General features: G+C 36.5%; 1 protein-coding gene and 1 non-coding gene across 2 annotated transcripts; both read right to left on the bottom strand.

Annotated features, from left to right (window-relative positions):
• Positions 1-3,297: 3,297 nt before the first annotated feature.
• On the bottom strand, positions 3,298-3,379 carry TRNAS-UGA (transfer RNA serine (anticodon UGA)). The gene has a single exon. It is a non-coding gene; the product is annotated as a tRNA-Ser (tRNA).
• A 563-nt stretch (positions 3,380-3,942) lies between these two features.
• Positions 3,943-12,864, bottom strand: LOC142627265 (histidine kinase 3). Its single transcript, XM_075801088.1, has 12 exons — positions 12,161-12,864; positions 11,435-12,056; positions 10,743-11,024; positions 10,340-10,509; positions 8,195-8,407; positions 7,696-7,882; positions 7,556-7,607; positions 7,217-7,446; positions 7,002-7,100; positions 5,427-6,547; positions 4,716-5,058; positions 3,943-4,528 (listed from the first exon to the last, which is right to left on the bottom strand). Exons 2-11 carry the CDS (start codon positions 11,918-11,920, stop codon positions 4,815-4,817), a joined length of 3,084 nt encoding a protein of 1,027 aa, XP_075657203.1. The 5' UTR covers positions 11,921-12,056; positions 12,161-12,864; the 3' UTR covers positions 3,943-4,528; positions 4,716-4,814.
• Between the last annotated feature and the right edge of the window lie 2,602 nt (positions 12,865-15,466).

Here is a 15,466-nt window from a genome sequence, read left to right on the forward strand (position 1 = left end):
CAGACTGAGCTTTTTGGCTGCCCCTCCTTTTTGTCATTTTTGTTCCTAGTGAGCCGAATCCTTCCCTACCAAGTCGAAGGTTTTCCCTGCTACTTCCCCTTATGGTTCTTCTTTCTGGGTTCCCCGAGGTACTGACCTTTTGCTCATGAGTTGTTGCTCTCCAAGACTTCTAGTTGTGCGCTTGCATCACTGAGTGCTTGAGAAGGACATATATGTCCTTCGTTTCTTGTGCCTTTTGGTTTCCCTTTTGAGCTATCTCAATCCCTTTTTGGCTGTGCTACACGTCTCAGGGATCCCGGGCCCTTAGCAGTCTCTGGGATCCTGGCCCAGTTCTTTCTACTAGACTCTCTTTGGTCCTCTGATCTTGGCAGGCTGGGCTCTTTTCTTTCTTCCCTTTGTTTCATAGGCTCTAAAACCTGCCCCTTCATGGATCTTGGGCTTCAAATATTTTAGGCCTACCATCATTTTCTTTTGTGAGCTCAACCTCCTGTTTAATTTTACTTTCCATGGGGTTGGCCCAATGTGCTAGTTCTTTGGGTCTTATGTTATGATTTTTTAGACCTCAACAGTGATCTTGATGAAGAAGTTTATATGGTCTTACCACCTGGTTATCACAGTAAGGGGGAGTCCAATTCTGATTCTGTTGCAACAAGTCCTATGGTATGCAAGCTAGTTAAGTCTCTTTATGGCCTCAAGCAAGCTTCCAGGCAATGGAATGCCAAGCTTTCTGCCACAATCTTAGCTCTTGGTTTTGTCCAATCATAGGCAGATCACTCTTTATTTGTTCACTCTAATGGTTCTCAATTCACTACATTGCTGATCTATGTGGATGACATGGTCATCACAGGCAATGATTCAGCTTGTGTTGACAAGTTGAAGAAGGTGCTAGATCAGAAGTTTGGAATCAAGGACCTTGGTTCACTCAAATATTTTCTAGGACTTGAGATTGCTAGAAGCCCTAAAGGGATTAGCATTAATCAAAGCAAGTATGCTCTTAATATTATTAAGGAAGCTGGTACGATTGGTTGCAAACTAGCTAAAACACCAATGGAGCAGCAACTAAAGCTATCCAAAGGTGTCGGAGAGTTGCTTAAAGATGCTGGACAATTTAGAAGATTAATTGGAAAGTTAATGTATTTAACTTTGAGCAAACTAGATATAACCTATGCAGTGCATAAGCTTAGCCAATTTTTGGCACAACCAAGGGTTCCACATATGAAAGTAGCCACCAAGATCCTTCAATACCTTAAAGGCACACTTGGTCAAGGAGTATTTTTTTCCTATAGAGTCATATTTGTAGCTGAAAACCTTCTGTGATGTAGATTGGGCAGGCTGCCCTGACACCAAGAAGTCCCTAACTGGTTATTGTGTCTTTTTAGGTGATGCTCTAATCTCTTAGAGGTAAAAAAAACAAGATGTGGTTTCAAGATCCTCTGCTGAAGCAAAGTATAGGTCTATGGCCACAACCACTTGTGAAATCACTTGGTTATTGTATTTGTTGAGGGATTTACACATACCACATAATAAACCAGCATTGATGTACCGTGACAACTAGGCAGCATTACATATCTCAACAAATCCAGTTTTTCATGAAAGATCAAAACACATTGAAGCTGACTGCCATATAGTGAGGAACAAGATCTTGGATGGCACACTTAAAACCTTCTATGTATCCACACGAAATCAGTTAGTAGATATGTTTACAAAGGCACTTGGAGTTGAAAGTTTTATGAGGCTATTGTCAAAATTGGGAGTGAATGATATTTTTAGTCATAAGATGCAGTTTCCAGATTATGCTAAGGATAATGAAGAAGCAAGAGCTTTGCTCTTGAGGGGGAGTGTTAAAAGTAATGCTAAACCAAGTGCATGTCTTCAGCAACAACAAGTATGCAAGCATGAAACTAGCACTAAAAGTCAAGGGGAGTTATAGGGCAGTGCATCAGGGTGCAGCTCAGCATGCATCACAGGAGCAAGAAAGCCTGCAATTGAATGCAGTACATAGTGCACCTCAGTATCAGAAGCAAAACAGAGATGCAAGCCTAAGTGATGAAGACTTAGAATATTTGTTGGAGTCCATTCCTTATCATGATCAGATCATACACTTTATACAAGGAACAATGCCAAGTGGACTAGTGATTACAAGTGGATGTACACGTGTCATAGCTAGGTAGTGCTTAGCTATAACAATTTTTTCCATAAAATCCGGAGAGGTAGTTACTCAGTTTTGCACATAACTGTGTATATAAGGATAGGTAAGAGTGATTTTGTATTCATTCATGCATTTGTATTCATTTTCAATCAATGAAAAGATAGTTTTTATATAGAGAGTGTTTTTTATACCTACCAACTCTGAGATAGATCAGAGTGGTTTGAAGCTCACGTAGGGAAATGTGAAATTTTTTTTTCTTTTTTTTAAGCCTATAGAGAGCTGCGGAGAGAAAAGTTTCACCTAGGATGACATGTCTAATATCAGGACACATTAGTTAGAATAAGTCTAAAAGACTTAATAATTGGTTAAAATAAGTAAAATAATAAATTTCAAACACTTAAAATTTAGAGAGGTGCTAAGTACACAACATTTTCTCAACAAATCATAGGTGATTAGTTGTTATTGGTTCTAATTTGAACCTACCACTAAAATTACTTTTTTACGCCACTAATAACAACCTTACAATCTACCACATAGAATTTGTTATGAACTTGTTGTGGACATAACATTTCTCTAAAATTTATTTCACATTTAAAATTTAAAATAGATTCTCCATATTCCCCACTTTTGGGGCTAAGATAACTACTATTACTACAAAGGAAAAAAAATACTGATTTGGAGTTGTCTTCCACAATTGACAATACACGTTAATCATAATAAGTCTAAAAAACTTAAATAATTGGTTAAAATAAGTAAAAAAAAAAATTTAAACAAAATTTATGTCACGAGTAATGCCGCAAGCACAAACTATTGATATCATAGATTCTTACTAGTTCTTATCTAAACCTATCACTAACATCACTTTTCTAATTGTCAATAAGTACCCACCACAATAGTGGTTTGTGAAAAAAAATTTGTAAAATAGTTGTGCCTATAGCATTTTACTTATATTACATTTAAAATTTAAAATAGTTTCTCTATATTCTTAAAATTTATGTCACATTTAAAATTTAAAATAGATTCTTCATATTCCCTACTTTTGTGGCTAAGAATCCTAAGATAACTGCTTATTTTTATTACTACAAAGGTAAAAAAAAAAATTACTGATTTTGAGTTGTCTGCCGCAGGCCATAGGGGAAAAAATAAAACGTCGACAGCAGGGTTCGAACCTGCGCGGGCGAAGCCCAACAGATTTCAAGTCTGTCTCCTTAACCACTCGGACATATCGACGAACTTGAAAAAATCATCTTAACTATTTAATATTATTACGCAAATAAAGAATATGCAGCATCATCCAGGAACCTTGATTGACGCCCTGTAGTTTATCAAACGTTCACACACAGACCCCAGATACAAACCTTTTACGAATATAGTCAGTTGAGCTAGCAGGTAATTTATCAAAATAAAGCGTCATTTTTTCGAAAATAAAATGGAGAGCTGGAAGGGCCAATTTGCAGTTATCAAGCATGGTGGTACAAGTAACAATTTGCTGTTAAGTTTGCTCATCTTGTTCCATTGAATCCCTGTTTTGAAGTGCCTATTTTGACCTATTAAATCCATTTCCAATCTCAAAAGAAAATTTTCTGAAGTTGCTTGTAGAACAATTAAAGATAAGTATTGCTACTTATATTCATTACTTAGGGAAATTATTTAGATTTCCAGTAGATACAAGAATTTACACAACATTCAACAGTATAATTTGGTTGTATGCCAAAGTGGTCCAAGTAGTATGTTTGCATTGATACCAAAATGAAAATCATAATTAGCAGAAGTGGTTCAAAGAAATGTACAAATCAGGCAAGAATGGTGATATTACATAAATGTATACAGTGTCTTTAGTTACATCAATTCTCTGTTGGACAAACTTTTCGCATTGTTAGGAAAAAATGAAAGAAGAAAAAAAAAAAGGAAAAAAAAAAGGGGGGGGTACTATATAAGTACACATCAAACATCTTTATTGAAGTTGTAGGTAATATGCACAATGCATTCTCTCCAGTTGCCGAGTAGTTATATTTCATTCCTTCAACTGAATCAATCACTATAATACAAAATTGACATTCAGAGAAAGGGTGAGATCTCTTCAAGGATTGCAATCTTTATTATTGCACTGTGAAGAGGATGCAACCTCAGAGCTTCTATGATACATCCAAGTCCAGGGATTTTTCTTGGCCCAATTAAGGTCCCATCAAAGAACCTTTTACTTGCAGAGATACCTCAAATAACTAACCCCTGGTGAAAGGCTTGGAAATGAGATGAACTTTACACGTGAAAAAATGAACTGTCTTCTACTTCTGGCTCATCAGAAAATCAACAAAAACTCAATCCTAACCAATCATGCGTGGCTATTATATACACTGCCACAATCAGCAAATATCTTTCCTGTATATAACAAGCACAAAACAAGTTTCAACTATACCGATTTTAATTCGGAAGAATGATTAAGAAACAAGTTTTTGATGTGAGCTCTTGACAGCATTCAAAGGAATTAAGTAAACTTTCTAAAGAACATAGTCATCCCTTAGCAACTATAAAATCACATATCAAGTTTTGGTTCTGAAGAACTTACTCTTGGAAGAATTTGAACCCATTTAAGCATTCCTAAGCATCCACGAGAACAGCTAGTCATGCTTGTATCATTGGCAAGCCATTAGAATAGAAGTCGTCTCTATGGATTCCCATTCGGAACTGATTGGAAAAACCGTGAAACCTCCCTATAAAGTTGTTCAGCTTCAAATGGTTTTGAAACATATCCATCCATTCCACATTTTAGGCATTCCTCGTGCGTAGCCTGGATTACATCTGCTGTCATGGCCAAAATGGGAACATGCCAGTTTGAAACATTATCATAGGCCTCCACAGATGTTTCTCCATGTTTCTCCATTTCCCGAATTAATTTTGTAGCTTCAAACCTGCGCCAAAGGGAGATACAATGGTTCTCAGATCTCTTCATTGATCTAACAATCACGTCTTTAAATTAGTAAAAATGAAAAAAGATCATCAATGGAAATAGCAAAGCATTCAATCCAAAGAGAGTTACTATTAATAATCAATGACAACAAACTTGATAAAATAAAAATAAAAAAAATAAAAAACCTTGAAAAAACTTGATAAAAACAGATGTCACTGTGCACAAGGCAGCCTACAATTACCCAAATGGTTAACTAGACAACCACGAGTACAGATTTTAGACTTAGATCATTAGAATAATATTTTATTTAGTTCTTTTTTTCTAAAGAAAAGCCTTTCTGAAATCATTAGGCAATCAAACATCACATACCCATCCATTTCCGGCATTTGGATATCCATGAAACAGGCATCAAAACGGTGAGGTGGCTTAAGCAATGAGACTGCCTTTCTTCCGCTGTCTGCACATTCCACTTCAGCCCCATACTTCTTTAAAGCACCAGCAGCTACTTTCAGATTCACATTATTGTCATCTATGATAAGGATTTTTCTCCCAAGAAGAAGATTTCGGAGAGAGGGGAGCTCCCTATTGCGGGCATTCCCCTTGCTCCCAACACCCATGGCTCGCTGTAATGAGGCAGCAAGCATGCTTGATCTTAGGGGCTTCATGATGATAGATGGGGTATTATCACCTGAAGTTGTGGCACTTGTTCTAGATGTACTGATAAAATTAGCAAGAAGGAACAACTTAGGAGGAGTCCGACGGTCAATTTTCTTTAAGTTATTAATGAAAAGGGTTGAAAGGTGTGAATCCCTATCCCAAACCTCCTGTTCAACAAGGACAATATCAATAGCCTCATTGCCACTGCTTATGTTAGACCAACCTTGATTCAAATCAGAGACTACTTCAACACTAATTCCAAGCCGTTGGATATGATATCTTGAGACCTTAGCCCGTATGGGTCTAGGGTCTACAACTAACGCTGTCATGCCCTGAAATTCTGTGGATGCAGAATTTGATTGGTTTTTGATTTTATGGTTTTTATACTCATTGGGATTGGAGCAGCCATTGGTGAAGACAGCAGTAAATGTAAAGGTGGAACCAGTCTTTGGTGTGCTCACAAAACCAATTTCCCCATTCATAAGGCCAACTAAACACTTGCTTATGCTCAGGCCAATACCTGTGCCCCCATGTGTTCGGGAGATGGATGGACCAACCTGCATAAAAGGAGTGAAAACACGAGATTGCGCCTCCGGAGGGATCCCTACTCCTGTATCCTCAACAGATACAATTAGGCTGATTGAGTCAGAGGGTGGTGAGAGAGGAAAAGTGGATCCCTCTTGACCGAAAGCCTTAAATCCTATCCAACTATGACATCTATCAGCGACAGGGAATCCACTCAAGGTGTTCTCCGATGATGTCTCAACTTCTGTTGAACCAATCACCTCCTCGACAAGATGAACAGTGACAAATATGTGTCCTTTCTCTGTAAACTGCAACATAATTATCAGTTTCTGTTACTTAATGCAAAAAAATATGCAGCATAACTTTAGATTTCATTAACATTAATTGCTTTTACATTCTAAGATTTCTATGTAATATACCATTATGCCTATAGCACAAATCAAAACAATTTTTTTTTTTTTTTTTTTGGGATGAGAAAAAAAGATTAATTCTTTAAATCCGTTAAATTTCATCATTCTACTCTTTCCCCAGATGAAAATGAATACACTTTCACCTACAAGCCCTCATTTTTAAATATCAAACCAACCTCGCTTTGCATAGAGTAATGACAGAATAGATTCTCATGATTGTTCATCCCCCCCCCCCCTCTTCTCTTTTTCTGTATATCTTTATAGTAATGGTAAACATTATCTTCTTCTTCTTTTTTCGCATAAAGTTTTTCCGCTTAGAAGGTAATGCTTTTATAACCTACTGTGTACTTACTTTGATCGAGTTACCCATAAGATTGGTAATGATTTGACGAAACCTTCCTGGATCACCAATTAGCATTTCAGGAACCCGGTCGGAAATATAAACTGCCAGCTGCTCCACGAGTTTGGTCATGCAAAAGTCCATCAATTCAGTATATTGACAGCGAAAATGTAGAGCAGAAAGCAGCATGCGATGAGTGATAATGCAAAACTAGAAAGATTTATTACCTCCACCCCCTTTTCCTGGGACTTTCCAGAAAAGAGTGACAGAACATCATCTAAAATTGCTCGCAGATCAAATTGCACTGCATCAAGCTCAAGCCTGCCAGATTCAATCTTTGCCTGGTCTAAAACCTCATTTATGAGTGAGACTAGAGCTTTTCCACTGGCCTGTGCAGTTCTGACATAATCTTGTTGAGTAACATCAAGATCTGTGTCCATGAGCATATGCAACATTCCTGAAAAATTAACAGAATTGCAGTGTCACGGCTCAACAGTTTCTACCTTGAACATCACGCAATATCAAGAACTAACTTAAATTAATAAGCAACAGTTTGAAAGACTCACCAAGAACACCATTCATTGGGGTTCTGATCTCATGGGAGACAGTAGCAAGGAACTACAGAAGGTTGTAACTTGATTAGGGCCACATGTGCATGATAAGAGCAAGCTAAACAGTGTAATTAAGTAATTAAAGCATCAAGCACCTGAGATTTGGCAACATCAGCTGCCTCGGCTTTTTTTTTAAGCTCCATCATCTTATTGTAATCATCCTCCACTTTGGCAATTCGATTCACAGTTGCATGAAATATATATCCAACAAGATATGCAATCACGAGGATGCCAATTGAAGTTGTTATAGCCAGCCATGGCCATGGTGGTTTTTGTTTGAATCTGTGTCAAGAATGAACTTAGTTTTGCACACACTTCAAGTCTTCAACTCTTAAATTTTAATTATTGCTACAATTTTCCTCTCAAGATACAGGAGACTGGCTCTTTGGGAACCAGTAACAGTTCAGTCACATCAAGTTATGTAGAGGTGGACTAGTCATACGACAGGAGCAACTTATTATAAAACTTTCAAAATGGTAACTTTTCCCGAATCTTGATGTGACGCTGCAATTGGTTACCAAATAACCAAAGAGGTCTATATGACTCATAAGCAGAACCCATAATAATCAGCACAGAGAAGAGCTTAATGATTACCTGCAATGCATCTCATGCTTCCTGAAGGGATCCCCAAAATTAAGAGTGCTAACATGCTGCAAACCATCAGCTGATACATTTGAACCATACATGCTGATTGGATGTGAGCAATTAGTAGTGTCATAAACATTCACAAGGATGGTCTGTTTACTAGCAAGCTGTTGAAGCAACTTCTCCACAAGTGACTCGACATCAAAGACACCACCAATATACCTGCTTGGCAGAATTGGAAATGGTGAAAGTCTGATTAGTTTTTATTTATTTATTTTATATGCCCTAGTTGAAATTAGTAAGCCTTTTCATTATAGTCATCCAATCAAAATCCTCTTTGGTACCACAAGTAACAGTAATCCATTATTCACCACAAGATGTAGAGGTGCAAACCTTAATCTTTCCAGAATGAGTTGCATACAATAAATTTGAATTTATTAAGATTCAACATTTTTTCTTCTGCACTACCTTGATGTGACATGAGCATGAAAGGGGTTCAAGAATTTCATATTCATCAAACATCCTGGATCAAGTAAAGACGTAGGGATTCCAACAAGCCACTGCTACATCTATTTCAATTAGAGTTGTCTTATGGTAATTAGATTACATACATCTAGTTCAGATTCCCCTCCCCTAACAATCCCATTGATAAAAATTATAAAATAAAAATCTAAAAATTAGTTTTTTGTCTGAAATCAATATTGGCAGCATCTTTTGGTTTGGTGTGACTGGTTATTCCCTACCTCAAGAACCAAATTGGTTATCAGGCAATCCCCTTTTGCCCAAATCTTTGATCTAAAGAATTCTAGTTTTAAGAAAGACTTCTCTGACCCTTACTACCCATTGTTTCAGTGTATTTAGGTTTCCTAGAAGTATGGCATGGGTTACTTCAACTTTGTCATGCCTATTACTGGAACATTGGCTTGAGGCATCCCAAACCAAAATACCACAAAAACCGCCACTTTGATGACATAGGAGTAGGAAAGGGCAATATTAAGCTGTTTTAAATTTAAAATGTATCAGTCAACCCGTCTATGAATCGATTCTACTCATCAATGAATTCCTAGAATTTTAGGTGGGATGAGGATTGTTATTCTTCCAACTTCTCAGGATACAATGCTATAGGTATAATCCCCCCAACAATGACTTTCTTTCAGACTTTTCAACCAATTGATATGATGCCGGAGAGTAGATTCAAAATCAAGTAACAGATAAGAATTTTGGCCATCTGTAGTTGGAATTTTGTTAGTAGGAAGATATGCCGAAACATCTCTCAAAAAGGTCTCAACTATTGGTAATGTCATCATACTTCAATCATAAGAATGTGAGTATGCGCTGTCTCAACATCTTATGGGGGTAAACAGATTTGGTCAAAACTTGAACATGTGAATCTTGAAACCAAACTCCCTTCTACTTTTGGACTCAACTTTTGGACTCAATGGCCAGTCTTTGTCTGGCATGACGAAACTTTTGCACACCTCACCGGTGGAGAAATCTTGTGTTATATACAGTAAGCTCTACTCTTTTTTCAATTGGAAATTCAGTATCAGTATAAATATCAACAATATCTCTATTATCCTTTCATTAAGAATTCTTTGGCTGGGGTTTTATGCAAAATGCAAAAGCTCCTTAATGGATTTGAACCAATGACTCACACCTTATCATGGCATCAGACTCCTTGCATACGGAAAATGGACTTTGTTTAGGCCCAGTCAAATGGTGACACGTGTCCAAAAGTGGACACATCATCATCTCAACGGAGTACTACTAGACACTGGGCCTAAGCCTGACCCATAGAAAAGATACTAGATTAGTCAGATTGAATTTGAATGAGATGTCAAGCCATCCGTAATTCCTTAGTCAGAAAAACAATTTATTTTGATTGAACCACATAGTTTTGCTTATTGAAATTTTATTAACTTAAAGAAACTAACCTAAATGATAAATGAAATGACATCTACTAAAGTATTACCACAGAATAATTAGATGAATTTATTCAGCCATATATATGTAGATAGATAGATAGATAGATAGATATAGATAAGGCTTTACAGCCCTCTTTTCTTTGTGGGGGGCCATCAGGGGACGGGTGGTTGAGGGTTCAAGAAACCATAACAAAATATCCCTAATCAGTATCTATCTAAGAGAACATACCCATCAGTTGCTTGAATCCTCTCAGGTGGGGTAGCATTTGAGGGGAGATCCCTCTTGTAGACAGCATATGTCAATATAACTCCAAGACGGTTTGATTTCAGTAGCCTGAAAGGAGCAGTTAGAACTCCCTTTCCAGAAGCTCTTGCACGCACTATATTTTCACGATCTTCCTGTTTGTCCATAATTGGTTGAAAATTTTCATTTGAAGATCATATATGAAATCAAATATTTCCAAGCTTAAAATATTCAGAATGTTAAGACTTAGAAGAAGAGCTTTTTGAGTCATAACCAAATTCTGTTTCAATGTATATGGTTTGAACTTCAATTCAATAATTCAATCTGGTCAATTGCCAACAAATAATGAATCACTAGAGAATATGCAGAAGATAGAAAAGAAACTTACCTTCCCCGACAGCAAATCAATCGAAACCACGTGAGAAATGATATCCTGTGCAAAGATGACAGGAGCATATTCTTCTTTAATTGGGGATGGCTCTAAAGCTTCTGGGGCATAGTCATCCTTATGGACAGGGTTTTGTTCGAGAGTATCCATCCTCTTAATTGTCCAACCTTGTTGCTCCTCGAATTGTGCCCTTTCAGAGTGGAGAACCCTCACAGCATATGCCACGCCACTTGTGAGGGGCCTTTCAAAAGCGGTTCTTTCTGTGTATCTCGCGAAAGTCCTCTACAAGTTTTGAAAGTCAGATTGATTTGATGACTAAATACTGGTGATCATAGTCAAACGAACTCAGATCTGGTTTTAGATTAAGCTAAATTGACTAAATTAACAACCGGGACTGAGACCTTGAACTAATCCCTCCAAATGAAGAAGACATATCACAAAGTGCAATTGTGTAATTAAATTGTAGCATAATGAAAAGCTAAAGGATTAAGAACCGTGCAATTGATCCAAATAAAGGAGGTCACTGGACAAATAGCTCAAGGGTGGTTGTGAATTAAGCCATTTGCATAATTGACATTATTGACAAAAAGAATTTAATGAAAGAAACAAAGGTGATAGCAAGGGCAATTAAAGCACTTTCCTAATGGAGAGTTTGTCCTAAATTGCCCAAATAAGAAAGGAGATCAAGTTACCTGATCAATAGCAGAGGGTTTCTTGCCATGGTGGAAGGTTGAGATCAGAATGGACATGGCTTGAATATGATTCATACTTACATTAAACTGGTCCTGCAACATCCTAGCCCTCTCATCACACATACTTTGAAGGGTCTCTTTCCTCTTCTCAGTAGCTTGAAAGCTCATGTACCAGAAGATTGAAAAAGACACTATGAGCCAACCAACTACCCATGTCATCAAAAGCTTCTTCCACCATGTTTTGGGGACTCTCTTGGACCCAATATACTGGTAGTAGTGATGGTGGATCATACAGCTGTTCCCTGAGATCTTTTCCCACCATTTGAGCCACATCTTGCCACTATCACAAAACATACCAGACTTGGTGTCCATAATCCCACCATTAATGAACCAATTCATGGAAATTACAGACACAATCCAGCAACATAGCATCAAAAGCAGATGCCCCACTTTTAGACCAAACCCAACTACGTGAAGCAAACTCATCAACAGCAGTAACCAACAACACAACTTAACAACAAGAAACAGTAGCAATATGAAGTGGGTTTGACTTCTTGCTACTTCCAGCGATAGAGATAGAGATAGAAAGAGAGAGACCCACTATCAAATCCACAGAACCTGTCTAGTTAAACCCAACATCAAAAAAGAAAAATTCAAACTTGCAAGAAGTTCAAGAAGAACAAGAAAGAAGAAGAAACGAAAAGCTCAGCTAGCCCTCAAGCTCACCTTCCAACTCCAACTCCAAATTCACTAGAAACAGGAAAGATTGATAGTGATGGGTGGAAGTGGGAAGATGCTATCTTATCCAACCAAATAGCTTCGAGTTGGGAAATGCAAGAGAAAGCCCAAGATTAAGGGAGAGAAAAGAATTCCACTTCACTTCACACGCCAAAAAAAGGAATCAAAGAATCCCAAGATTCTGAGTTTCTAATCCCAAACAAATTTTTGTGATTTTATCCTGTTAACTACCAACCAAAACCCAGAACTAGAAAAATGGGCAAACTAACCAACAAAGATTCTAAATTTAGTTAAACAAATCAGAAAACAAAACCTCCCCCAACAACAAAAAAAGAATCTAGTTTGTAGCTTTCCTTAACTTCCTGGAATAAAACAAGGAGGAGTTCAAGTATGTGAGTTTTGAAGTATGACTCTTGAGTAAACCAACCTGAACAACAGTACTCTTAACACAGAAGCAGCTCTATAATAAGGACCAAGAATGGTTGTAGAAGAAGCAGTTGCAGTTGCAGTTGTAGTTGCAGTAGAAGAAAAAGAAGCTGAGCAGAGTGAGTTCTTCATGGGCATTTAGAATCTATGAAAAACAAAAGATAGAGAGAAGAATATCAAAATATGGTGGTAGAAAGAAATGTCTGCTAGCAAAGGCCATTACCCATTATCTCTAATCTCTATCCATAGTTCATACCATCCACCCCAAAAATAAAAATAAAAAAATAAAGTAGAATATAATAATTAATTTTATATTTTTTATAATAAAAAAAATGATATATATAGTGTAAAATAATGGAATAAAAGTTTATAAGGGTAGAAAAGGTACACTCCCACTCATCAAAAATCACTGCTTTTTCCAACTTTCTATTTGTGTTCACTGTTCACATCCCTATCCATCCAATACCAGTAGACAACTCCTACACGCTAAGTCGTTAACTCTATGTGTTTGTATGGCTGTACTTTCCTATGGCAAAAGTGCCCTTGCATGGAAACAGAATTTCAACCATCAAACATTTTTTAACTTTTTTGCCTCAATCGCATTAGATACCTTGTACTTTTCCTTAATTGCCATTTGCCCATGAAAGACGCCAAGAGTCAAAAAGATTAGGTAAAGAGCTAACCAGCACTCACATTAAAACTGGAAGGAACCTCTCAAGGTGTTATTATCATCTTCTTTATTATGTTCTGTAATCCAAATCAATTTACAGGTATACAGCTCTAAAATTCATTCGAAGCATCATCTTTTTTTCTCAGCTTAAAACCCACCTTTAAGAGTTGGATAATTTGATAAGAATGTGATTAATGATTAGAGATTAGTCTTTAAATAAATCTTTTCTACTTATAGTAAATAGTAAATACTAAATAGAGAGTAGCTTTTCTTTGAATTTAAATGTTACTTTACTTTATACAGTTTGATGTACATTATTAAAGGAAAGCTAAAAAAAACGTTATTATTGAATGAATTTCTATTTTAAAAGTCGACTATAAGGTCTTGATTTTCTCGAACCAACTAACAAACCAATTGGATCCATTACATTAGGTTTTGATAATTTGATGCTACATAGTAATGGAAATGAATAGCATTCAAAATGTGGCAGTAATATTTTTTTTTTGTTTAATGATATTGACAACTTAGCTGATTTTACTCCAACAAGTTAAAAAGGGAGTAAAAGTCCCCACCACGCCAATGATAAAATAACACCTTTGTTTTTTTTATGGTACTAAAATGTAGTTGTAACCAACCCCCCAAACCTAAGGGTAATAGGGTGGGTACCTTTTTAGCTTTTTATATAATTTGTTAACCGTATAGGAAGCAACAAGAAGCAACGGGTGGACAAGGAATTAGGGAAATGAAGAAAATAGGTCATTACTAGAGGGTAAAATGGTAATTTTGGGACATAGAGGGAGAGGAGTAAATAGGAAAAAGTGGTTAGAGTGACAGAAATGACAAAAGAGTAAATAAGTGTGAAAAGTAGTGGCAAAGGTATAAGGGCACTTCAATCAAGGCTTGTCACGAAGTGATTAGGCCATCACTACTACCCACTTCTTTTTGGTGTCCTCTGGGTCTGGGGAGCTCTTTCTGACAGCGATGTCCCACGTCAGCGCACCGGTTCTCTGCCCCTGCCCAATCACGTTGCGCAACGTGTAATGCCCATAATACTTTGCCTTGCTACGTGTCATCTGTGGGGGAGGGATGAATTAAAAGCATCTACCTCTCTCACGTGTACAAAGAGGGCTCCCTCTACTCCTCTCCTCCCCCTCTTTGGACTATCCATAATCCATGTTGCCTGTCGGCTTCTAAGTGTGCCTGCTTGCCAACAATAGGGTAAGCCTCGAGGTCTACTGCACCGTGCATTCGAGCCAACACAATACGAACGCGTCATAGAAATTGGACACGCATTTAATTCTTGTTGAGTTTAATATTCTACTACACTACTGTAAGCTATGTTTTTGAATTAATATATTAATGAAAAATTTTTTTTTTTTTTTTTTTTTGGTTTTCGATAGACACATCAAATTCTTCTTTTATGTGTGTTAAAATACTGAATTCATTTGATAATCTTGTTTTAATAACGTTATTTGTATTTTTTGAAATTATGTATAGAATAAAAAAATGTGTAAAAATATGTATAATGTTGTTTAAATACAAAAAATTGTTGTTTGAACTACTGGGCTCAGTATTCTATAAATTAAATTCTTGATTAACAGATGTGTTAATACATTCGTTAACAAAAGCTTTTTTTTTTTAAAATAAGTTAGCTTGTAGGTTTTTAGTACTGGTAAATATAAAAAGTTTCTAGAAACAACGAGATAAGAATGCATGCTAACTTAGGATGTGTTTGGTCCTATTTTCAAAAACTATTTTCATAAAAAAAAATTTTAGGTTTTTTGAGGAATTTTCCGAAAAACAATTTTAAAGTTTTTTTTTTTTTTTTTTAACTTACAAAATTGACTATTGTTTTCTATTCTTATTTCTCTTTAATTAAAAAAACAAAAACAAAAACAAAATGCACAACCTAGTTGAACCCAACATGACCTAACAACATAATGTTACAATTAAAGCCCCATCGACAAATCCAAAAACAAAAACAAAAAAAATTTGAACTTAGTGGATTTGGATTGTGCACCACAAAGGCACAAAGTTGAATCAAATTAATCAAATCCACGCTTGGTGTATCAACTTTGCCAACAACTTAAGACCCGTTTGGTAATATTGTTCTAATAACGTTGTTTAAGTGTTGTGGAAATACGTGTAGATGAAAAAGTGTTGTGGAAATACATATTGTGTTGTGTTGTTTAAATAAC

This window comes from Castanea sativa, chromosome 3 (genome assembly GCF_040712315.1).
Source record: "Castanea sativa cultivar Marrone di Chiusa Pesio chromosome 3, ASM4071231v1".
Taxonomy (NCBI): domain Eukaryota; kingdom Viridiplantae; phylum Streptophyta; class Magnoliopsida; order Fagales; family Fagaceae; genus Castanea; species Castanea sativa.